Here is a 26,095-nt window from a genome sequence, read left to right on the forward strand (position 1 = left end):
ACCGTTGCCATTAATAATTCACCTTAATTCAGAACTGATTGACGTGCGGAAATAGGTTCGGTTCTATCGCTGCATTCATCGCGCTTTGAACAAAGATGGGTTGTTCCAACAATTATTAAATTTTTCAAAACGTAAATAGAAGAGAGCTCGGACACAGGATATCCGTTGTGCTTGTCGGACGGTAAATTCCGGTTCCGCCTCGAGCTGAACGTATATCGGACGTATGGCGGAGTTTAATTAAATGTTTACTTTACCCGTACTCGATTCGATCGATACCGCGGCAATTATACTTCCTATTTTTTCTTTTTTTTTCCATTCGCAATGAAAGCGGCCAAAGAAGAACGTTGAGAAAGGAAAATTCATCGAAATTTTTAATACACGCGCGCGTGTATTATATGCCGCTCGCTGTTCGATATATTATCGTGTATAATATTTATTTCCGTGCGAAATGAATATTCAACAAAGAACAGAAAAAATCACCCATTATCTTCTTTGCCAATAATTAACATCCCGTCGAAGAAAGGAATCGCTTAAAGTCAAAGCTCCCGAGAGAGAGAGAGAGAGAGATAGAGAGACAGATAATAATTTACCCCACGAAATATCACCATCGTTTTTTTTACACAATTTGTTCTCTTAAGGCAATTCTCCTATTGCGTCGTAACATTAAACTCGAGTGTCTCATCTCGTGATGGCGAAGATCGTGAAGGTGAAAAGGAGATAAAAGTAGCCGCTTTTGACTGCCAACGCGAAATTGTCATGGTGGCTCCTTTAATGGTAATCGATACTTAATTATGTAGCGACCTGAGGGAAAACGACGACGTATATAACGTCCTGTAAATTATTAGAGGTCCGTACAAACGCGCGAGGAGAGCGAGGGAAAAGCGTGAAAGAGTTACGTCTCGCGGGCATGACGGTCTGACTGGAGACGTATCTCTTCTCCTAAGATGTCATATCGCGCGGTGCTTTAATCGAATCCGCACGAACGTGGACTGAAAACTAAATCTTCGTGTTCCCTCGCCATCTCGCAGCGAGACGGTGATCGATCTAATAACAGCGAGCCCTTAGGAATTACCGAAGGCACGCGATATCTATTGTTACTTAACAACAACGGTCGCGCAAACGCGCGCTTCAAATTGATCTCCCGCGTAATATGCAAAATATGTAGGGCAGATGTGGGAGTGTTGGAATAATTGTGACATTTTGTCTTCCACAGCTCTTATTTTTCAAAATTTCATCGCAACACAAATTGAGATTGATTTGTTACTTTACCGAGGAAGTTAATACGAAGTTTGAATGAATCTTAATAATTCATTACGCAATTAAATAGATTGTAAAGCCGAATATTTGTCCCAATTTTCCCCTTGTCAGGGGGAGATGGGACAAATTAGGGAGAATTAGGACAGAGTATAAGAAGTAACTAGACTTTAATTATTAATGCATTTATTATTTTAAATTGAAACATTTATTAATGTCATTCATTAAAATAACATTTATTAAAATTTTGCCATTTATATAGTAATTTTTATTAAAATAACATTTATTAAAGTCACTCATATGTATATTCTAAACAATACGTGTGTTCTACAAACAAAAAATAAATAAAACAAATAAAAACAATAAAAAAAAAAAAATCTGTTTGTCCTTTTTCCAAATATGAAGTGAAACAATAATTTTTTTTTATAGAAACACAATAAATTAAAACTAAATTTTTCAAAATAAATTATATAAAGGATAATATTTTTTTCCGTTTGCTTAAAGTCTGCTGTAAAACTTAAGGATTATATATTAGAATTAGATTATACATTAAATAAAATGCAACCATCAATGAAGATATCACAAATATTATAATAAGAAAATAATCACTTTTGATAATCAAAGATGGTTTCATTTACTTTGATTTAAAATTGTAATCTTTACAACTTGATAAACTAAACCTTCTTACATGTCACACAGAGACACATCAACTGCTTTTCGACTAAAAACGTGCTTACAACTGTTAGAAAGAAAATAATTTTGTCCCTATTCTCCCTCGGTATCAACTCTCCTTCATCTCCCCTATACAGAAATGTTGTTCGCAAAATAGGAATATAGGAATACCGATCCGCGCCCTTTCAGGGAGGATCTTCATTGTGGGATAGCGGAACCTCTTTCTCCGGAGGTTGTGCCAGATTTTCGAAAGTCCGAGAGAGTGCGGAAACTTTAAAACTACGAGATTCTCTCATGATATCACAAATTTCGGGGAAGACGCGCGACTTATTTAAAGTTTCTCGTAGGTTCGTGTACGGGCGGAGAGGGACAGAGAAAGAGAGAGTGGGGGGGGGGGAGAGTCGTCGTGATTTCGCGCGTGTTTCCGCACATATTTCTATATTCTTCACTCGCGAGCGCAGAGTTTTCTGTGAATTTCAGGCTCAGCGGATGCGTCCGGAACAATACTCATTATTGGATATCATTATTTTGTAAATACTGAATGAGCCATTGTAACTATATCCGATGTTAAACACAGCCGTGTAATTGAAAGAGTACACGCCGGTTCAAAATTAACCGGGCGGCGCCGGATAGGATTCGGCCGGACAATGTTTGAAATCTATAACCGACGCGCCGCTTTAGTGTATTTCTAATCACGCAAATATTTCCGACGAACATCAATTAATTATCGCCGCTATTCGCTCGTAGGTTAATTACCTCGTGTATCATTTGACGGGCTGCCGAATAAACGATATATTCGCTGAAAGCTCGCCAATGATGGTACACAAGCAGCGGGTAGTTTGTTGCACCTATACAACTAATTAAGGAGGTCGGGATAAATATTTGTTTAAAGCTTTAGTCGGGAATAGCGCATGCGCGCGCGCTCACGACCGCGGGAGAGAGGTCGAGGGTGGTAAATTAAAAGAAAAAAGTGATGCGTCAGCCGCGCTGTTTCGATCGCGCGCGGATTCCTCCGAGTCTCACGACAACACGGAGTTAGTGTCAAGTACTTGTGTCGTTAACGGAAAAACAAATAACTAACGAGGAGGCGCGTCGAAAGACGGCAATAACGAAGCGATCCGCCGCGCTTTATGCACAAGCGCTTCGTTAATAGCGATAAAAAAATTGCGCGCGGTGTTCGATAACGCGAGAGAGTTCGGTTCCCGGAGAGGTGTCGGCCGGCGGAATTGCCGTTTGTGTGCCACCGCATAATCAGGCAAGAAAAACCGATCCGACGTGCCCAGGCAAGAATATCTCGGCGGACGTTAAAAAATTCACGGGTTTCAATTTTCCAGAAGCGCGCGCGTTCGCTCGCTCGCTCGCTCGCCTACCCGCTCTCGTGCACTCGTAATAAAGCTGGTATGCGGGACCTGCCGCGCCGCGCTGGATGTTTCCACTGTAAGATAGAAATTTATGCTAAGCGCACTTACGTAGTTAATAACTTAATAATGAAGTTCGGGGAGAAATTTGATCGTTTGCATATTTCGGCCCGCCCGGCTAGCGCGCCCACCCGGGCGACCGGCGTATACTAAATTAACCAAAATCTCGATGTACAGTAGTTTTCCGGAGTAACGAGGAAACTTTTCGGCATTATCCGACCCGCCGTATGAATCCCCCACCCCCCGGCCTCGAATTTAGAATTGGCACGGAGAGCGCTTAACGTTTCTCGCACGCGCGTCGGGAAGATATAATATCGCGCGTATCAGGGCCGACCGTAAAATAATTCCGCCGCCGGCACGATGCTGCCGGTGGATTCGTACCGCGCCGCAGTGCGCGGACACGTTACGTTACGCCCGTTTGATTTATCGCGGACTACAAGGCTTGGATTTTATCGCCTCCGTGTAAAGAGACGTGCGCTCGAAATCGGGAAATTCGGAGACGATGACTCGCGATGACCCGCGACAGATCCGTTTCGATAACAATCGACGGTCCGCAGTCCTTTGTTTCTACCCCGTGTCTCCGTGCTCCCACAAGCGTGTCCTCCATTACCCGTCTCCGTCTCCAGAGATGTTCAAACTCGGATCTACAATAGGGTCTGTAGTTAGGGATGTTGTGATACTGCAGATATGATACCGGTATCGATATTTTTCTTTCAGTGTCGGGTATTTCTGTATCGGTATTTTCTTTCGATATTCGTACTCGTATCAGTATACTACTTTGTTTCGACGTCCTCGTTCGATATGTTTTTCTTTAATTTTTTCCTCGGTCGATCTTCGAGATATCATGTATTTTTGCCTCGTGAAAATTGGTGTAACGTGCAACTAATGTTTTGCGCCTATTTCTTCTCATGACTCGCGTTACGTTAATTTTATGATTATTTACTGATTGACGAAATAAAGGAAAGCGTATGGACATTATTACAAATGTCCCAATGATATCGATACTCTTGATACTTTAGATATATCCGTTTCAATACCAGCATCGATATTTTCATAGTATCATAATCATTTGTAAATGTAGCAGGTTTTTAGTCTTTTGCTTTAAACAATAAAATCTAACGTAATTTATGACAGAAAGAGTTTCTCGCGCTGTCGGAAGTTGTAATAACACTTAAATCTTGTGAATCGCGACGTCTGATAACGCTGGGAATGCTTTTTGCTAGAAATTACGTTGCAATTTAGCGCTTAGAATAAAAAGCCAGAGGTTCACCGCGCCTATTGTCGGATCCAGGCTAATGAAATTGTTTGAATAAAATCGTTCGTATTCGCTGCAGTTTTTCCTCGGCGAATTACATCACCGTAAATGGAATTTGTTACCTCCATAAAAGTTATATTTTTATTAAATCGCAAATATAATATATTAATAAAGTATAACTAATGTGTAAGGTATTCGCGCGGCTCGTGTAATTAACAAATAACGATGGTGTCGGCGTTTTGTTATTAATTGGAATCATAACGTTAAATCAAACGATATGCCACACACGGTTACCGTATAAACGTATCTCACGTAAACGATAAATATTTTCGTCGCGACGTGCACGCGAGGGGAAGTGTATGAACGCGCCCGAGTATTCGTCGCCGTAATCCAGCGCATTAATTCCCCGTTAAATGTAACAGCACGTATGCGCCGCTGTCCACACATCATTTGATCGCGAAATAACACACGTGCCGAAGAGGGCACTTGAGTATCTATGGACGAATCAATAAACCACGCTGCATTTCTACCGCAGATATGCGCCGGATAGATTGAGTGGCTCGATTTTAACAGTGCGACGTGAAATAAAAATATCTGCATTTGCAATTGAACAAATGGGATCACGCGGAGAATGTACGAGGACGTTTTTGCATTAATAACACAATAAAACGCGTACTTAATTTCGCAGTATGCAACTTCAATTCGCCCAATTACCTTAAGGCCGATTTTATTTTGCACTCGATGAAATATTTAGTTTCGAGAGTAACGTGAAATAACACGACGTTAATCGTGCGACGAGTTCTCCTCTCTGGTTGGAAAACTTCGCGGTGAATATTTACTCAAAATGATGCCGGTATTTTAATCGACAATGTTTGAATTTAAAATCGAATAAATACTTACTTACGTCCCTATACGCGATATCTCTGAAGAGGTTAATCGTGAAATTATCTCGCACGAGAATATTCGAATTTCCGCGCGAAGGGAAAGATTACCTCGTGAAAATACGTCGGCGGAGGTAGGCGCAAATTGGAAACGCAGGCTATTTTTTAATAATGCACCTGGCAGCGTGTTAATAAAGAATGTACCGCGTAAACTTAATTAACGAATATAGTTTAGTCTTTGTTCTCTGTATCAAGCGATGCAACTGAAGCATTTCGTGCAGCGAAGCGTGTCAAAAATTTCTTTTGAAGCTATTTTTGTTTAGTATTTTATACAGAGAATACGCCACACACACTCAATCGTCAGTCGATTTTCTCCTCTCATCTTTCATTTTCTCTTTTCTCTAAAGCATCGCGAAATGTGTTACTAATGCGAAACGCGTACGAGCGTGGGAAGTCGCTGGACGTTGCCATTCGTGCGGAACATAATTTTTCCGACGGCTTTGATAGCGCGTGACATAATTTCAAATTCTCGCCAAAGCGCGGAGATATATCGTCGTTATCTAACATAGTTCCGCTTCATAGTGCGCCGTGTCGTAAGACGTGGCGTTATCTGCGACCATAACTCCCCATTAAACGTCGCGCTGGATGCGTGCGCACAGTCCTGCTTTTTTCCTTCTCTCTTCTTCCCGCTGTTCTCGCCCATCCCGCCACGAAATCCTGCCGGTCTCCACCCCCTTCCCTCCTTCTCTCTCTCTCTCTCTGTCTCTCCCTCCCCCTCTTTCCTCGGAGACGACAATGATTTATGAACATATTTTCCACGTATCACGCAACAAACTTACCCGGAATCGGCCCCCAAACGTGAAGCCGAGTAGCCGTCGTAGATTTTAAACTTCGATCTCACGGCAGAATTTACCTCGCGCGCGCCCGTTCCATCCGCTCCTTTTTTCAGAAATTCGGGGCTCCATGCCGCCTATAATAAACGAGAAGCTGGTCTACATGTCGTCACGTCTGAAGGACACCGTCGTGATCCCCTGCGTGGCCTACGCCAACCCTACGCCGTCGAACAGGTGAGTTTTCGCAACAATCAATCGTTTATTTCGTCAACGCACGTTGCAGATCAATTAATTAAATTCGATTGTCAAATAAATCAAATTAAATTCATTTCATCAACGGAGCGTATATATTTGTACAATAGAGAACGGGCGAGGTCGCATTTCCGTTTTGCTCGTAGCTTCATTCCGGGGTTATTGTGGTATAATGTTTCCAATGTTATAATTCTGCGAAACACCCATAATTACGATTTAAATGTATTTTTCTCGTCGACCTCTTGGTTTCCCGTGCACCGCTCCGTCGGAACTAGCGCGACCTCGGGGCACGCAATTAAACGGTAAGCAGGCGTTTACTTTCTGCCTCGCCCGTGCGATGTTGTTGAGTAATCAGCATACGAAATATATATATATATATATATATATAACAGTGAGTGTTAATTAAAAGTGATGCGAAAGATCAACAAGACATTTCGTGAATGCGTCACGCGCGCATGGCGAATGCGAAATGGCAGTCGAATTTCGCACACGTGACCGGCCAGTGTGAATGGCAGTTAATAACGAAGAGTGACCGCGATGTTCACGATAAATATTGACGATTCAATATTAGGTTGAAGCCGGCGAAACAAATCGATCGGATTCCAATCCGGTATCCGATTTTCTAGCGAGGAATATATAAAATACGACGAATGCGAATGTCTGTTCGCGGTTTAGAAAGAACCAGCGCGAACTCCCGTCATTGTGATTCTCTTTGATCGATCGGACTTTATATTCCTAATTTATGTTTCTGCAATTTACGCGTATGTCTATTACGTAATTTTTCCCAACGCTCAAACGCTGGAAGAATAACACGATTAATTGCATGACAATTCAAAACATAATGCGTATCTTTCATCTCTCTCTCTCTCTCTCTCTCTCTCTGTCTCTCTTTTTCTCCCTCGTCAAAAGCGCGGTGCACACGCACGTTTTTGTTGTTGAATCAAACGCGTACGATTTAACGGTGTTTTGCCTTGGAAACACGTTCGCGTTGAACGAAACTGCGACCGACAGCTGTGTGACGAGGAAATTGGAATCTTTGTGCAAACAGTCGAGCACGTGGACGATACTCATTCGCCACCAGACATATCGCTCTGTCTCTGTTTTCCTTATATTAATGCTAATTTTAAACATAGATACGACCGGAATATTTCGCGCGATATGAGTTTCTCATGCGGAAACGCAAGAACATTCGGAGTTCATCGACACGCGGGACTTACGTTAGATGACTAGAGGGAAGGTAAACCAAACGGGGAAACAGTGCTGCGGGATATAACGTGAGAGACGCTTCTTCCTCTCCGCTTCGAGTATTAAATATTGCGTTAACGTGAAACCGACTCTCGAAGTATTATCCTTTCCCCGGTCACGATCTATTTATCCACGAGGAGAGCGTACGGGAAAAAAGAGGAGCAGATGAGTGGATAAAGACGACGACGACGTCGCGTCGAGATAGCGACTTTTGTTGTGTGTTGAGCGATAGAAGGGGAAAAGACAGAAAGAGAAAGAGAATATGCAAGGAGAAGAAGGAAAGGAGGGAGAGAGAGTGAGAGAGAGAGACGGACGAGAAGCTCTACGAAACTTGTTGCGTAGGAGAGACCGTGTTATTACAATGGATTACGCGATTAGCAACTAGTTTGGTTCCATCATTGATGCCGCGAGCGGCGTATAGGGGATCGCGGGGGGGGTAATCAAACTTGCGTCGAATGGGAACATACGCTGGTACTATTGTACAACGGAATGTATTTGGTATGGTCACGGATGAACGGGCGATCGAGAATCATTGCGATTCATTCTCATTTGTTACGGATTTCGCGTCCATTTGATATCGAAATCCTTTTCCCATGTCTATCAATGCAAAATGAAAATTTCAACGTCGCCGGCACATAAATATAAATAAATAAATAAATATATATATATATATATATATTTATATATATATAACGTGCATATATATATATGTGTGTGTGTGTGTGTGTGCGTGTATTGATCGAAGTTTGATCATACGTGCGTAAAATTGTAGAATCGATGCGGATAGAGCGCGGTTCGGTTCGCGCGTGTATGCGCGCGTAGATTGGCGGCTCTATGCGCGCACCTCGCGGCGCCGTAGCCGGGGGATGAACGAAGATAGTCGGAAGATATATAGACGTCGGGGGAGAGCTGTATGGGTAGCGCAAACAAACCGACCGCTGATTACAGAGACTGCTTCTGACAGCCCATCAAATATTCCGCATTTACGTATACGTCGACGTCACTGAGTATTCCATGCTTGTGTTCATCAACCGCTCGTTCCCTCTCCCTCCCTTCCTCTGGCCCTCTTCTTCCGTACCGCCTCTTGCCTCCTCTTCCTTCTCCTCCTCCACATCCTCTTCCACCTCCTCTTTTCCTCCTCCTCCTCACCTAGCCGTCTCTTCCGCGGGTTGATTTAGCCGACGGAAGAGAGCACGGAGGGGAAGGGGGAGTCTAGAGAAGGTGGAGATAGGGATAAGGGATACGGAACTGAAGGAGAAGAAGAGAGAGAGAGAGAGAGAGAGCGAGAGCGAAAAAGGAAGAGGAACGAGAGAGTTGAATAGATGAACGAAGAGGAGAAGAGAACGAAGATAGAGAAGACGCGCGGCGGGGCGAGAGGAGAGTTTGAGGGTTCGCCGCCACGGCAGAGGCTTCCATCTCCTCCGGGTTCCCTCGCACTCGAGCATCCCCTATCCCATCTCCTTCCCTCGCCAATTTCCCTCCGTAAATTCGATTATCTATAGGTATACTCCTCATCCCCGTGGCTCCACTTCTGCCGCTGCCGACGTCGCTGCCGCCACCACCGCCGCTGCCGCCGCCATCTCCGCTCCCGACTCTCTTCAGCCTCCTCATCGTTGTCGTCCTTCCGCGTCTCCCCCGAAGCGGAGTAAGCAAGACCCCGGACCATGCTTTAGCGGATTTCTAAACCACGTGGGGCCGATCGCCGCCGTAAGAGAGAGAGAGAGAGAGAGGGGGGAGCCCAACTAGACGGAGAGAGAGGTTACTCCGTGCGCGCGGGGGAGGAAAGGGATGATGCTGGGGCTAATGGCGCGTTACGAGCAATCGTGGAAAGATGAACTAGCTCTATTCGGTCTCGATAAACTTCTCGTAGGGCGATAAGGGATTCGGATCGACTTAGATATCGAAGGATAAACCGTAAAGTAAACTCATTCTCCGCTATTTACGAGCAGTCGATGCTCGATTTATATTTGGATTAGTTTTATTTAATGACCATGCAATTAATTTAAATGGAAGCGTTCCATTTAACATCGAGAAGACACAAACGCAAATTAATTTAGACCAGATGGCTGTAGCTAAGAAGTAATAAATTCGTCTGACATCATTTTGATAACGTTTAATTCGGCATATATCTCGGTAGGTTTTTACTTATACATACATAATTGGGGCCTTATCAATCTTTAATATAATTAAAGTGCTTGATTCGAGCATTATGGGATTTAAATCAATTGATACGCTAAAGAAATTTAATTCTAATATTGTCACTCTCTTTCGCGCAATTCTTCTCGAATATCTGTGATTACTAATAATATTATATACTTCTCAGAATGAGAGATATAATTGTATCAAGAATACAAATCTCAGAATAACCAATAATTAACACGTATAAATATATACGTGTAACAAATAAATATACGTGTAAATAAATTTTCATTGTCCACGATGATTATTGCGATTCTAAGAGATCGAAATTTTCTTTCGACCGTAAAAGTAATCGGTGAGAAGACAGCGAAAACGATTCTAGCGGACAGTTTTGTGATCTAAGAATTGCACGTTTAAGAATAAGCTCGTTTTGTTTCGGCAACGGGAGAGTATGTTTCTCAAGTAATTTTATTTGAAGAAGGGCTTTATTTGAAATATATTCGCGTTATTTAAAAAATTCATATTATTCCGGCGGCACGGGTATACATATGCGAGTTCGTTAAAATACGAAGCCGAAGCCAACAGAGCAGACTCGCATCGCAGGAATGGGCGGAAGTTTGAAATTTTCATCGGACTTGGAGCGCCGCGTCGCCATTACGGCGGTCGCGTATCGACGGGATTGATAAGATGATATGGGACATCCCCGTCGAAGTTTAACGTTCCGGTTAATACACGCGAATCGATGATACACGATAATACGTTCATAATAACGTTGAATCCGCGCATCGCCCGTCGCGAGCGCGTCGTTGGACATTAATCGAAACATCCACCTGTCGTCGTCGGCCGACGCGAAATAAATGATTTCGCCGGGACTGGCGTGTGTTCTTGCACATCGACGTGCATTTCGCGTCGTTGCGGCCTCCGTGGATAAGGTCGAAGGTCGCGCGTGCCCGCCGAAGATCGATTGGATTATCCCGTCTGGCTGTGAGCTGGTTTAAATCGAGACAACCGGACGCTTTGAATTTTCAATTAAGGCGGAGATCACGGAAACTCGCGGAATTATGCGCGATCTTGCGAGATCCGACGGCGAAAGATGACGGATCCGCGATGAAAATCGCGAACTGGCTTAGTTACGCGATAACACGCGGCGACGGGCACGTTCGTCGTTCCGAGTTAACGACGGGAACGATCGCCGTCCGATGGATCGATGGATCGCCGAACACGTGTTGTATCTTTAATGATATTCTCCGCGCTGATACGGCCGTGCTGTTTAAAAGCGAACATTCTGAAAACGTGCCAGCGCGTATCTCGCCGCGCCATGTGTACACATATGCGAACAATCAGAAATAGGGGGAGGGGGGGAGGGAGAGGGTGCTACAGGCGTATATATAACGTGGCTGGTACAATAGCCGGGGAATACATTCCGGCCTTTCCGATGGAACAATAGTTATTTTGCGGTAAAGCGTGTGCAATAGAGAGATACGGTTTCGGTCAGACGTACGTGCGGTACCTGCGTGCGTGCATGCGTGCGCGCATACGTGCATACCTAGTTACTCCGCCTGCCTAACTAGCTACACACAGTTTCCGAGATCTCTCCCGGTTAGGCAACTATAATAATAATATCGTCGCTCTTTGACGAGCGCGGAAAATGGTAATTTGCATGCACGTTGTCGGGAGGCGCGAACAATACGGGGCTCGCGTCTCTCGCGTCATCTCTCGGTGCGCCATTGCGAAATTCAGCTGTGTCGCGAATCGTGACCACTCATGCTCCGAACGTTTTCTGTCGCAGGTGGTACTACAACAGGAATCAAAGGGAGGAGCCGATCGAGGAGTCGTCGGGCCATTACGTAGTGCGAGACGGCTCTCTGATCGTGCAGAGCGTCGAAGAAAGCGACGGCGGCTCCTACATGTGCACCGCCAGCAATTCCGAGGGCAGCGAAACTTTGGAGATTCGATTAACGGTGTCTGCGCCGCTGAGCGTTCACGTGCAACCGGCGATACAAACCGTCGATCTCGGGAAATCCGCGTACTTGGTAATTAATTGTTATCGTCCTCCTCTTGTTGTCGTTCGACTGCGAGAGTCGAGAGCCGTCCGTTATCGACCGGCCGATTGATTCATTCCGGGCGTCGTGTATATTTCGCGATCTCTCTCTCTCTCTCTCTCTCTCCGTATATATTACAACAAGGGCTCCGTATATTCATCGAGCCGAAGGAGTTGTAATTCCGAGTTGTAATTCCGAATTCTACCGCGTTTCACCACGCGGGAAGCAATAGCGCGAGACTGTGTAAACAACCGGGAAGGAGCACCGCGGGGGAAACATTCGCGCATGCCGGCTTTAAGAACGGCGGAGAGAGTCGCGGAGAGATCGTTTGTAATATATATCGAACACTTCGATTACTGTTATGAATATTTACCGCTGCGTTTTCATCTATCTAAATATTGTAGAGCGCCGCCGACGACGCGGGAAATGAATCTGAAACGCGCCGGAAATTAATGCCGGTCGCGCGGTTCGCGAGTGTGGCGTGCGAATATATATTTTGCGGGGATATAGAGATCTCCGTGACTTCTACGAAGAAGAAGCAGCTCACGTCTTCACGAAGAGAGAGAGTGAGTGAGTGAGTGAGAGAGAGAGAGAGAGAGAGAGAGAGAGTATACCTCGCATTGCTCGTCGAGAAGGATATTCTCCGTCGTCGCTTCCGTGCGAGCTGGCTTGTGCGAGTTCTCTCCTCCTTTCTTGATTCTCATCAGTTCCTTCCGTCTAAACTCCTTTGCAGACGTGCACCGCAAGTGGATTTCCGCAAGCGGTGCTCTATTGGCTGAAGGACGGTCAGCCATTGAGAACGGGCGCCCGCGTAAGGACGGTTTCGAGGGAGCGTATTTCCGTGACGTCGGTCGCGAGAGAGGACCGCGGCATGTACCAGTGCTTCGTACGGAACGAGTACGAAATAGCTCAAGGGATTGCGGAATTGCGCTTGGGGGGTGAGTATTTTACCTCACGTTCGAGATGTATATATAATACATACACGTATATACACACACACACACACACATATATATGTCGTAATATACGCCTTAACATTTTGGGGAGTAAGCTATTATTATCATGTGCGCCAGCAGAAAGTCAAGTACTCTTTAGGATTATCGCGGAAAAGTAGAGGAGAAGGTGATAGCAGCAAAAGATTACAGTTTCTCACTTACATTTTGCATAATAACATTGTTAATAATCAATATTTTAAATTGCAGACTTAACGATTACACTCGTCAAAGTGCTGTTCAAGCTCTTTTACGTTTCTTGCCGTATAAATCACAACATATTTTTAAACGTGTTGACTGGATACATTTAAACATATTAAATTAAATTTTAATACGTATTAAATTAAATTAGTATATTTTTAAATGTGTTCAATCAGTACGTTTAAACGTATTGAATTAATACGTTCGAAAGTGTGCTGTGTGTTTTTCACGGTAAAAAATTCTGTGTTAAATTTGACACGTTTCACATGTCCCAAACGGTCCGTGTACAAATTTTCGTATTAACCCCTTAACCTACGATTTAGATTCGAAAATTTCGGGCCTTGCATCTACCACAATTATTACATCGCTTACCAAATCCCGATCATCTACTACGGGCTATGCCCGTAATATTTACGTTTGGGCTGATCATCTACTACTTGCTATGTCCGTAATATTCACGTTTGGCCCGATCATCTATTACGGGCTATGCCCGTAGTTGTAAGTTAAGGGGTTAATTTAACACAAGATGAATATGTTGAGGTAACACAAATATTATGTCAAAAATTAACACAAAATTAATATCTAAAATATGTTAATCGACACTGAAGTGCAAAATGTGTTATTTAAATACTTACAAGTGTTATTTGGACATTTACACATGTTGAATATCGACTCAACTCAAATAAAATATTAAGATAATATAAATTAATGTACGAGTATGTTGAAAATTCAACACAACAATTTTAACAAGCATAAAACGTTTTTAAGGTAAAAGTACTAATACCTGGACACGTACTTAACTGTTTACACATTCTTATCGTTTTGGTTTTTAAATATAATGTTTGATCTACAAGCGTTCGTACTTTTATATGTACATATATTATATTCAATATATGTACATGTATTCTATGTTGAAAGTCTGAATATTCCTATTTAAAAGCCGACACGACAAGAATGTATTTAGAATTAGCTGCATGTCCACGGGCACTGTACTTTTACCTTGCTATATACGGTAGAAAAAGAGTAAAAAGGGAGCTTCAGCCAAATTACACGCTTATGCGTTTTAAAATAACACACTGGGTTTGCAATGTAAAGAACATAAATTGTAACTTGTATTCGCCCTACACACACACATACACACACACACAGCATACAGTCGGGTCGAGGACGTCATGACTACAATTGGAACAACTTTTAATCACTCGACAGTCGCATCAGCCCGGCGGTGCGCGAATCGCCATTATTATCGTTATTATCATTATAGTTATTATCGAGATAATAGATTCGAAATGTAGTTGTTGTTTAATTACAAGATGTATTTACATCTGTGGCGTGGAGCCCGCCGTAACTAACCCGTCGATCCGAATAAAAGAGAACCGCTTGTTTGTCGAGCGAACGGGTTTCGCGGTGATCGCTTGGCCTTGGTTAATGCAGCGGAACTATTCCCTATACGATCCATTCGCCGACTCGCGTGCCATTCCGTCGTAACGCATTTTCCCATCACGACTTCTCTGCGGGCTACGTGCCATTTTTGCGGGGAAAGTGGCCCCCATCGCTCTTCCGATTGTGCTTTGCGGAGCGTGCCACCATTCGCGGGAACGATAATCGCGGTCTCGATTTCGATTAATTCTCCCGTGGAATTTCGTTAACGGCGCCGACGGTTGTACGTCAACCCGTTTCCCGGTATTATCTGTTTCCCGGACGATCGCCTTCGACCGGAAATCCGATCCGATCCGGGGATGTTTTCTATTAATATGTTACATCTTTTCGAGGGGATTTCGCAAAAGCAAAGCGGCTCGGCGAGAAAGAGAGAGGGACGAATTTTCAATGACGAATTACGTCGCCCGGTCGACGGCCGGCTTGTCGTTATCGACGGGAACGCGAGCGGCCGAGACGCGTTTAACAATTCTCACGGCGCGTTGAACGCCGTTTAATATATGGAATAAAGAGTCCGAGAGAGACGGAGAGCCTCGGATCGAGTGTTTGGCGAACTTGATCAGAAACTTGGTTTGCTCTCGTGCGGTTGTGAAAATGCTGGTTAACGCGGTACCGCGCGGCAACGCGGCGTTCGCTGCTGTTTGCGCAGCATCCCCTCGTAACGTATTTTCCATCGGCCAGTCGTTTCGCCCGCGGGATACGTGCCATTTTTGTACGAAAATGGCCTCGTTTGCCCGCCTCGTTCGAAAACCCCGGTATGAGACCTACCCCCGTCGCGTATCAATGTCCGATGGACAACCGCACGACTCGCGAATTTGCCCCGGAATATAATAAAACCGATTTACGATACGTTTCACCGATAACGTCGCGGCCAGGCGGATGGATTCCGCCGCCGCTGTACGTAACGTATGACGCGCGAAATGCGTTCCGGGTAACTTAGAGAGAACCGTTTCGTCTGAAAAAATATTAGCTCTGCCTCCCCGTGGGGGTTTTTTCGCGGAAAAAATAGAAAGATGTTCTTTACGACCGACCTAAGCGGGGCGGGGGCGCTTCGCTCACAGTTATTGCCCGCATCCGTCGTCTATGTTATTATTGTCTGTCCTACTTTTTTTTTACCGTCCATCATTGTTATATTATTTGTCAAAGTTATCTCTTTAAAGAAAACCGAGCACGGTATTCGTAGTGCCGCAAGAAACCCAGAATGAACATACAAAATGATGTATGCATTTTTCTTGACGCGATTCGTTTTTATCTGGTCTTTCCGTCAAGAAACTCTCTTCTCCGGAATTTTTATTGAATATACGACGCTGTGTTCTGTCAAACGCATCGGTGAATGAGGCGACTTCAGGATCAGATTGCATAGACGGAGGCGAACGCCTCGGTATTTGTTTAAAGATCACTAGCAGTCGTGATTCTCAACAGTTTTTCGACGATTGGTTACTTAATTTCGCGAAATTCTTCGGGATTCGAGCAGTTCGATTTTTGCTTTCTCGCTTAAAAGTTAGATGATAAATATACCTCGTTGTACATTGTTTATGATCTCTACAACATTCTTACTTTGCTCGTTTTATTGAAAAGGGTTGAGGTCAACCGAAATGTTTGGATTGTAATAAAAATTGACAATAACATGTTTTGAACTGTGTCAAGAGGAAAATACATACATATTTTATTTTGTTTATATAACATTATACACAATAGAAATAACGCCAATTTTAATATTTTTTACACGTTCCAGAAAGTCTGTTCTAAATTTGAAGTCGAAATAACTTATTTGTTGTGTGTTATTTGCTCAAAAGTTGAAAATACTATAAAATTGACACTAATTAATTTATACTAACACATTTTCTTCCAAGACAGACGATATTAATTCCTTTTATTTAAATTTTATTTTTATACTAATATTGATATTATTTAAATTGACATATTTAAAATAGTATGTATTATTAATGCTATTTTTGCAGACTAAAAATTTATTTATCGCTTTGTTTTAATCACGTTCTTAAAATGTTCTGAGCCAATGACTATGCTTGAAATCTTCTTAATTATGTGCTATTTGGTTAATTCACTTAATATCGTGTTTTAAAAACGTTTTTATCATTGATGGGGCTTGAACTTGGAAATTTTGGATTTTGAGTCATCTATCTTACATACTGCACTATCGTTACATTTTAGCTACATATATATTTCGTATTACTTATAAATACTGTTAAGATGATAACTATTATCGTGGTTAAAATTAGCATGACTTGTTTGAAAATTTTAACGTATAAAATGTTACCAATAACATTCGGTAAAATGAACCTCTTCGTTAATCAACACTGAAATATAAAATTCTTTATCTTGACACTTATACATGTTGAATAACGATTTAACGCGATTTAAATGCTAAAATAACAAACACGATATGTTAAATTAATTAAGCAATTACGCTAAAGAACTCGAAATAATATTTCATTTTTAAATGGTACACATAAAATATTACCATTGTTACCAAATATTTTCATTTTTAAATGGTACCCATAAAATGTTAACTAAAAGGACATAAATATAATGCATGAAGATGTCACGAAAATATGATGACATATCAGTTATATATTAATTTTACGTTGGAGTAATAATCGAAAGTAGATAACACGAGGAAAGTTTAACGTTTGAACACAAGATCTTTTACAGTGTTAAGTACTGTACTCGGCTCTTCGTGAAAATTATACTGATAATTTTCAATTTAACAAATCCTTATCATCTTTTTTATATAAAATTGCCTCTCTTATATCCTGCGAATCGTCACCAGCGTCGTTATTATTAATCGCACGTGCGGTAACGTTCGTACGCGCGGTCGTGCCATGTCGTGCACGAGGCAACGTTACTTTCAATTAAACTTCCAGATGTAATTTGTACGTCCAGTCCTTAACCCCCCCGAGTTTTTATTTTATACCACTTCCTTCCTCCTCGAGGATATTGCCGCTGGCAAGGGGGAGAGAGAGCGCGCCGAGTTCGTGCCGTTCTTACGAGCGATTTGTACATTTCTAGAAGTTCGTACGGGCTTTCGCGGCCATTAACCTTTATACGGCCCGGCATTTGGTAACTTTTATGACCTTTGAAACTTTAAATTTTCTTTCGAAATCGCTTATAGCCTCCACTCCGCTGCCGTTGCCGAGTGTCGGAAACAGTAGCTCCGATCCGCTTCGTGTACAGTTTTCGTCTCCTTCGCTGAGCCGCGATTCGGGTTCGAGTATCGCGAGCTTACAAGTCAAACCGCCGCTTTCTTCCTAGCTACCCGATTTTCTCGCCGATTTCCAAATAATTCAGCTTTGTAATTTTCCCCTCGTCCGACACAAAAACCGCGGATAATTACGTCGGTTTACTTGATCAAAACTGAACTGCCGTCGATGCTGCGTTAACGCGATATAACGAACGAATTTCATAAATTAAGTGCAAAGCACTTTATATAGGAGAACCCAGGTAAACTGTAAACTTTTGATAACAATTAGCTCACGATTACGCGCCGCGATTCTTTATCGTGAGTTGCGTAACCCATGAGAGATAGAGGGATAGATAGAGGGAGGGATAGATAGAGAGTTTCCGAACGCCGAAGAAAAATCTGACAGACGCGAAATAACGTTGCGAGCGCACTGACGTCTGCGTTACATCAACGATGTTGCATAATCGCTATTCATATCGGGCAATGAGGCTGCCGCTGCCGCACAGAGCCGCGCTCCTATGCTTACGACGGTGGATAGAAAATTAGTGATTTACGCGTCGTCCAACTTTGTTGCCGGGGACCTATTACCTTGTCATTAGGATTCTTCCCGTCTCCATGATTTCTAAGCTGTAGGGCATAGAGTGTACATTAGGGTGTAGGGAAGGGGGGAGGGGGATCGCCCACGGCACGATAGGATAGTTAGTACCTACCACTACTACCCTGGATTTGCATACGCTAACGAGATTCCTGCGGTTTTGCCGATGCTTTGCATGCTGGCCTCGCGCGATTTCGCTACGGCGCGACGCCGAGCTGCGCGCGCCGCGCTACGTCTATTTATTATGCGTCATAGATACGTCAGGGATGAAAGCCGGCCGAGGGAGCATCTCGGCGAATTTGCGAATTTACCGGGGCTCCTCCGGATGGAATTACGGGACGCGCGATATCTTGCGTTACAATTTTAATGTGATTCCCGTAGTACGGGGGATGCGATTCGTCGCGTCCGTCTACTCGCGTCGGGCTACCGGACGAGAGCGAGCACGCGTCGCGTGCGGCAACCCCGAAAGAATACTCGGTATTCATGCAAATTACGTTTTATCATGTCATCCCTCCCGGAATGCTCTTCGGCGTCCGATTTAACGGGCTTTAACGGGCCCGAAGCAAGGGCGATATCTCGTGTCGTGTTTTAGCGCAAAGTCTCGTATAAATAAGCAATCGTGATTGTTCCCGCGCGCGTGGCTCGCGCGCCGTAACTGCGCGCAGTTATTCCCCGGAATTTGAGGAAACAAGCGCGACGGAGGGCAGCGGCCAATTAATATTAGTTAGAGCGCCCGCGCGAAATAATATTAATCTTCATACGACTTAGCGCGTGCGCGCGCGACTCCGACAAAAATGTGTTTTTACCAGCTGTAAATTATTTGTCGGACGCGCGTTGCATTATAAGGACCCTCATCTCGGCCCCGACGCTGCCGGACGCAGATATCAATCAATTGACTGAATTTCGCGCGGTATTCGCGCGCGAATATATCGCCGATATTATATTATTCGCGATCGTTCACATCGGGACGATGCGAGCGCGTATTTTTTTCCCCTCCAGCTTCCACGTGTACACACATAGAGAGAGATAGACAGATAGATAGATAGAGAGAGAGAGAGAGAGAGAGAGAGAGAGAGAGGGATACATCCCGGTAAATAAATTTATACTTTTTACTTTCTTTCCCTCTCTCTCTTTCTCTCTCTTATTTTGATTCTCTGGGGTTTTTCACCCGGTTCTTATTCTGCGCGACGGGATTTTCGCTGCAATAACATACATCACGGACCTCGCGTGTCGCCGTTAAGCGCCGCAGTCTTAAACGTTAATTTACGGCGTTAAGAGACGCACGATGTAAGATTTCTTCCCGCTCGCTCGCTCGCTCACCGAGAGAACGCGGATCAGCGGAGACAGAATAATTAGTCGGCCTAATTGTTAATTTACTAATGGGACTTCGCGTAGTCTTTTAATTATACACGAGCGTGCTCGCGAGCCCGATGTTTACGCCGGCGAGTTTTCAACTTTTAACTATGGAGTTGATTCGCGCTAAATAAATCGCGCCACTTTTTACTACTCTCACTCGCGCTCTCTTTCCGATAGAAATTGTAATTAGGATAAGTAGAAGGAAAGAGAAGAGGATAGAGAGAGAGAGAGAGAGAGAGAGAAGGAGAGAGAGAGAGTAGAAAGAAGAACGGAATAGAGCGTTGCATCCAGCGAGTTATACGTTTCTCGTCGATCGACGTCGCCGCGAGGAAGACCAATGAAATATTGTCGTTATCGTAAATATTCATCAATATCGATGTCAATAACGCCGGCGGCGATAAAGGGATTCTTCCCGCGGATGAATACCGAAACTTTCGGCGAGGCTGGCGTTATCTTCGGACGGATATATATCCGCGCGCGCGTTACGAAGTTTATGAATTTATCACCCGCGCGGGCTCGTTAGTGTTGAAGCGCGCGGCTTCATTTCCGACGAATATTTTACATATTCCCCCCTCCCCCCCACCTACCCCCAGGGTTGCGACGATTTTTATAATTTACCACGTTCCGCCGCCTCTGTAAAATCAATCGCTTAGCGATATTGTTTTTTCATCGGCATTACTTTTAAATAGTTTCGCGGTTCAAAAACAGTGTTTGTTGTAATCGAGATTTGCGAGCGCGCGTGTGTGCCTGCGAGGACCGTTTTTATTGATTTTTTTTATTCATTAAGACCACTTTCAAAACTAACTTCACGGGTCGGCGAGATACTGCCGACGCTTGACATAGTTTTTCCATCCGGAAATTATTTTCGAACGTTTTTTTTCCCCCTCTCGCGAATCGTCGTCGCGTATCGTCGGGTCGCGAAACTTAAATTCCCGCGGTTCACGACGGACAATCGATTCGGACGTGCCGAAAGGGGGTCGGTGAAAAAGCGCGGAAATAGACAACACGGCCACGCCTGTGGAGTGCGTATAGAGACGCGGGTAGGTGGGGGAGGTGATGAGTGCGCGGGGGCATTCGGAAACTTCGGGGGCTGCGTAATCTCCAGCGTAACGTCTGTTAACAGAGATCGCGCCGCAGCTGGTCTACAGGTTTATCGAACAGACAATGCAGCCCGGTCCATCGGTTTCTCTGAAATGCAGCGCCGCGGGTAATCCCACGCCGCAAATTTCCTGGCTGCTGGATGGATTTCCGCTGCCGCAAAACGACAGGCTGCTGATTGGCCAATACGTGACCGTTTACGGGGATGTAATATCGCACGTTAATATCACGACGGTGAAGCCCGAAGACGGCGGCGAGTACGAGTGCATCGCCGGCAGCCGCGCCGGCGAGGCCAGGCACTCGGCGAGGCTCAATATTTATGGTGAGTCAGCGCGAAGTCGAGTCAACATTGAGAGACATGTTACGTTCGAAATTAGAAAGACTGGATTGTTACTATCGGCGCTACTCGCGTCGTCGGTGAAAAAAAAGGCGAGAGAAAGAGAGAGAGAGAGATGGAAGAATTTCGTTCGATGTCGTTGAATGCTCGCGGAAATACTCGTGAAAATATCCATATCGGTTACATAAACGACAGTTTTTCATTTTTCGACGGCCGCCTAAAGCCGAGAAAATGACGCCGTATTTTTGCGCGAAATTTATAACACCGCGTGCCACTTCGCGCGCGGCTGCAGTGTAACGACCTCTGCTACTTTCTAATCTCAGGACTGCCATACGTCAGACCTATGTCGGCCGTTTCAGCGGTCGCCGGGAAACAACTATATATCAAGTGTCCTGTAGCCGGTTATCCCATCGAATCGATAGTGTGGGAGAAAGGTAAGCATCGTGCGTCATTTCTGTTAATCCTCCGTCCGAATAACGCGAGTTGGTCGCGAATGTTCGCGTATTCGACGTGCGTTCAACGTGCGCCTGTGTTTTCACTGCGGCCGGAAACGGGAGAGTGCATTAAAATTCCGCGTTGACCCCCCCTCCCCCGTCGCTTCTGTAGACACTAGAATATATAGACGGAGTATTAGCTCAGCGGGGGCGAGAGATTCAAAAGAGGCATACTTACATTTCGATTTTCCGTGATGCAGCTATTACGAGTTTGGAACTGATGGATCACGGAAATGGTCGAAGAGAACGTACGGTCTGTCTAATAAGAGCGTGACCGGGCAGAGTTCTGTTCGAAATCGTTTCTGAGTTGAAAGTCTTCGGTTCTACATTAAGTCTGTTTGGTTCTACATCAAATTCTCAAAGGTATTTAATCGTGTTTCCTTTGTTGTTACAAATGAGAAGTTACTTCCACGTCTTCCCCACTCAAAGACTTAATGCAGAATTTAAAATTTCTTTTCTTCCCTTTGTAGTATTAAAGAGGTATTATTAGTGCATGGAAAGTTATTTCTGTTTTCTCTACATGAAGACTTAATGTAGAACTAAGTAGACTTAATGTAGGTCCAAAATTTCGGCTCGGATTACATCGAAAACTTTCGTGCGAGCAGGTAGAAAAGCTCTTCCTACAATGCATTATACAGAGAGTCCCAGTCATTGTCTGATTTTTGCTAAAGAATGACGTATTTAATGACGAGCACCGGAGTGTAGAGTAGACCGAAGCCAATCGGATCAATATAAGCTTTGAGACAGTGTCGTTAGTTTTTTGTCTCAAATGACGTGCGGAGGAAGTGTACGAGGAAGTAACTGACACGATAAAACAGTTCGTTCGCGACAAAAAAACTAACGACAACTGTCTCAAAGCTTATATTGATCCCATTTTCTCCTGTGATCAAATTCGCCTACCCTGCGGAGAAGTTGAATGTCAAGAAGATGAAATTTGTCAGAGAACATTAATATTATTTACCGAAAAGGTTTCAAAGTAAAGGTCAGAGTTGGATTCATCGAGAGGATAACGATCAAAAATATTGGAGTCGTTTGCGTTCTCAATGGAAGGAAAAGGAATACAGTCGGAAGGAACACGAAATACAGATTTGGCTATTACAGTCATTAGACGTAAGCTTTATTGAAAATATTTAATAATGATTGATGAAGATAAAATTGTATGGAAAAAATGTACATGATGAAACGGATTCATTCGGATTCAGTATGGCGATCTTTGTCTCGAGAATATGCTGTAGAATATGCTGGAAAATATATCTGAAAGATGTCAGGCAATAAAATGATTGACAACGCACGGAAAAAACAAATTTGGCTGAAACAGCAAATTGTTTGTTAATACAGTGACAGCAAAAAAAAATTTTTTGAATAACGGAAAGATTTGTTTGGACAGCAGAAAGATTTGTTAAGAATATTAATTGTTATTTACTGGATATACAGATAGCAAAATAATTTGGTTACGCCAAATTTTATTGCTAAATAACTAAATTTTATTGCTGTTGCAACGACGTTTTGCTACAACAGCAAAATGATTTTTTCCATGTAACAAATCATTTTTCTGTTATTATATTAACAATTAATTTGCTGCTCCGGCAAAATTTGTTTTCTCTGTGCGGCGATGATTGGACGACTTATTAATAGCGTTATGATACATAGTACATAAGCAATTTTTTCAGTTTATTATAATAAATAGTTTAAAAGTTATATTGGTCACGCTCTTATTAGACGGACTGTATTCATGATTCTTGTTATTATTACGATTCTTACAGCCGGATGTAATGTAGAAGCTCATTGTTTTTCTCCTAAAAACAATTCACTAATCCAACAATAACAGTATATTGTAAGCCGAACATAGCCGAAACCGACCGAAGTGCGCGGGTGAATCGATAATTATCCGCATTTGTGTTATAAATTTGCGTAGATTGGTAGTACATTTTTCTATCGGGGAAACAAACAAACTTGTCGAATCAAGTGCATCGACAATCAAGAGGACCTTTTAGTGAAAAATAAAGGGCTTACGAATTTTCCACTGTTTAGATGATGAATTTTACAAATAGAAAAGGGCGGATAATCATCGATTTACTCTCGTATAAAGACTGTACCCCCGACTCTTCCCCGCCAATATTACATTCCTTTCGTCTAGAGTGGAATCTTATGCTTCGTCTGTGCATTCTTATATGTCTACGTGTCTAGCCCCGCGAAGAACGGGCTTCGCTCGTATTTATCGGTAATCCCTATTTGCATTCATAATATGACAATTATGCGGAGTGCAGGCGAAATTCGTCTTATCTGTTTATACTTGGGAATTAGCTCACGCTCGATCGAGGATTAATTCCCCGAGCAAAGCGCGAGATATTTACGTGCGCGCGCGTGCACTCTGCAAACCGAGAATACAGCTTGTTATTATTATCGAATACCTCGAACATTCCTTCGAAACGCGCGTGGAACGAGGCCCTTTGTTTATCTATAACAATGTTTACGTATGTTATCAGGGGATGTAAAACTGCCTACCGACATGCGGCAAAGAGTGGCCAATGGCACGCTGTTCATCGATACCGTGCAACGCAGTGCCGATCAGGGCACGTATACATGCACTGCCAGAAACAAACATAATTTTACGTCGCATCGCACGGTCGAAGTACGTGTTCTAGGTAAGTAAACATCCACGTTACACGGGGCCGCGAGCGCGCGCGCCCCGGTAATTTTCGTGAATATTAAGCGACGGAATTCGAAGTATTCGCGAAATTAGTCGGCGAAGTGAAGAGAGATTGCGCGCGAGATGAAGCGATCTCGCGTCTCCGACATCACGGAACAAGGAAAATATTCACAATGCGGGGGGAGGGAGGGAGAGGGGATATAACGTTTTGTGCGAAGAGTTGATTTTATTTTAGTGCGACACACTTTTACGAGGCTCACGTCGCACTGTGCAAATGTTTAATTGGCGTTTAACTTCGCACACCGACAAGTACATTGTGTTGAACGCACACGTACACACGCACACATATACATACATATATACATACATACGCGCACACAGTGGTGATACGTAAAGGGTACCGCTTATTTTCCCGCGGAAACACGCGTTTGCGTGAAAATCAAGTCAACTGCGGCGTGATTTCGACGTAATCCCTTCGGACGCGATTTTCGAGAGGAGGAGAAAAAGTTCCGATCGCGCGCTAAACCCTCCCCCGCGCGTCGAACGGCGCGATTGCTTTTCGCAATTTACTTTACGCGATATCGAAGCGCGATTATGGATATCACGGGTGTACGCTAATATGTATTCTCCCTTTGTCGAACGTATTAACTATCCATTTCCCGTTCCCCGCTCAACCGTATTAATCGAAGCCTGTTTATACGTAACGGTCTGATGCGCGTGTGACGCGCATGGCCGAATTTATCTTTACATAATGTTTCTATTGGGTTCATCAAGCAAATTCTCCCTCTATGGTCGCCGTTGTTTGACGTTGGGTAGGATTAATTAGTACGGAACAACACATCGGGCTTGAGTCTTCGGTTTATCGCATTGTTGACGTCGTCCCACGGAATATCGCGCTCTTCGCAGCGATATCGATTCATCGATCGCACGCTCTCGCGAAAATTAGAACGGGAAATTTTGCCCTCGCCGAACGCTACGGAGGTAAACGCGTTCCGGTGAAAGGGATGGTGGATAAAATTGACCGAAGTGGCAAAACGGTGTGTTTTTTTTATCATTTTTGAGTTGCTGAATCTGACCTTTACAAAATTTCAATTTGCGGGGAAAGTATTCCAATTAGCGTATCCCGTAGGAAAGTATCCCAAACGTTCTTAGGTATAACATAGATTCTGATCAGATTACCCAAATTTATCTCAAATAAACATAACATTGCGATATGAATTAAGAATTTTATTATTATCTCCATTATATAAGAACATTTTTGGAAAATGTTGAGCAGTATAAATGGAATCTATCTAGATTTCCCATTTAGAATGACAACTTTATTTAATTGATTAATCGGAATTCATTTCAATCTCTGACATTTGAAAACCTTATAATAAGAAATGAAACTATTTATATTTCCCTATCTACAAAATTAATTTTCTTATTTTCTCGTCTTTTCTTTCGTCTGGATTTTAGAATCTTACTTTTGAAACATTACACCTCTAATTCGAATCTTCATAGATTTCCCATTTAATCAGAATGCATTATTTTTTTTTGAAATCAGCATAAATTCCTATTAGATCTCAGAAGATTTTCTACGTGGGATGAAGCTATTAAATATATAAGAAGCTATTATGACAACGGTATGTTAATGTAAAACTGTAATAAAACACAATATACTAAGTGAAAATCGACATATGAACGATATAAATTAATAAATAAAGAAGACTTGATTCGGTTAAAGCAAATCTTGATGCTTA

The 26,095-nt window shown here is 43.3% G+C and overlaps 1 protein-coding gene across 6 annotated transcripts in view; it reads left to right on the plus strand.

Moving 5' to 3' along the window:
• Positions 1-26,095, plus strand: part of LOC106750271 (Down syndrome cell adhesion molecule-like protein Dscam2) — a 107,387-nt gene that overhangs the window by 33,561 nt on the left and 47,731 nt on the right. For all 6 annotated transcript variants that reach the window (XM_014630479.1, XM_014630481.1, XM_014630478.1 and 3 more), the window contains 6 exons: positions 6,430-6,547; positions 11,739-11,982; positions 12,725-12,929; positions 20,898-21,194; positions 21,533-21,643; positions 24,190-24,348. In XM_014630479.1, the coding sequence (XP_014485965.1) occupies positions 6,430-6,547; positions 11,739-11,982; positions 12,725-12,929; positions 20,898-21,194; positions 21,533-21,643; positions 24,190-24,348 (1,134 nt within the window). The remainder of the gene's footprint in view (positions 1-6,429; positions 6,548-11,738; positions 11,983-12,724; positions 12,930-20,897; positions 21,195-21,532; positions 21,644-24,189; positions 24,349-26,095) is intronic.

This window comes from Dinoponera quadriceps, unplaced genomic scaffold (genome assembly GCF_001313825.1).
Source record: "Dinoponera quadriceps isolate SergipeBrazil2010 unplaced genomic scaffold, ASM131382v1 scaffold3676, whole genome shotgun sequence".
Taxonomy (NCBI): domain Eukaryota; kingdom Metazoa; phylum Arthropoda; class Insecta; order Hymenoptera; family Formicidae; genus Dinoponera; species Dinoponera quadriceps.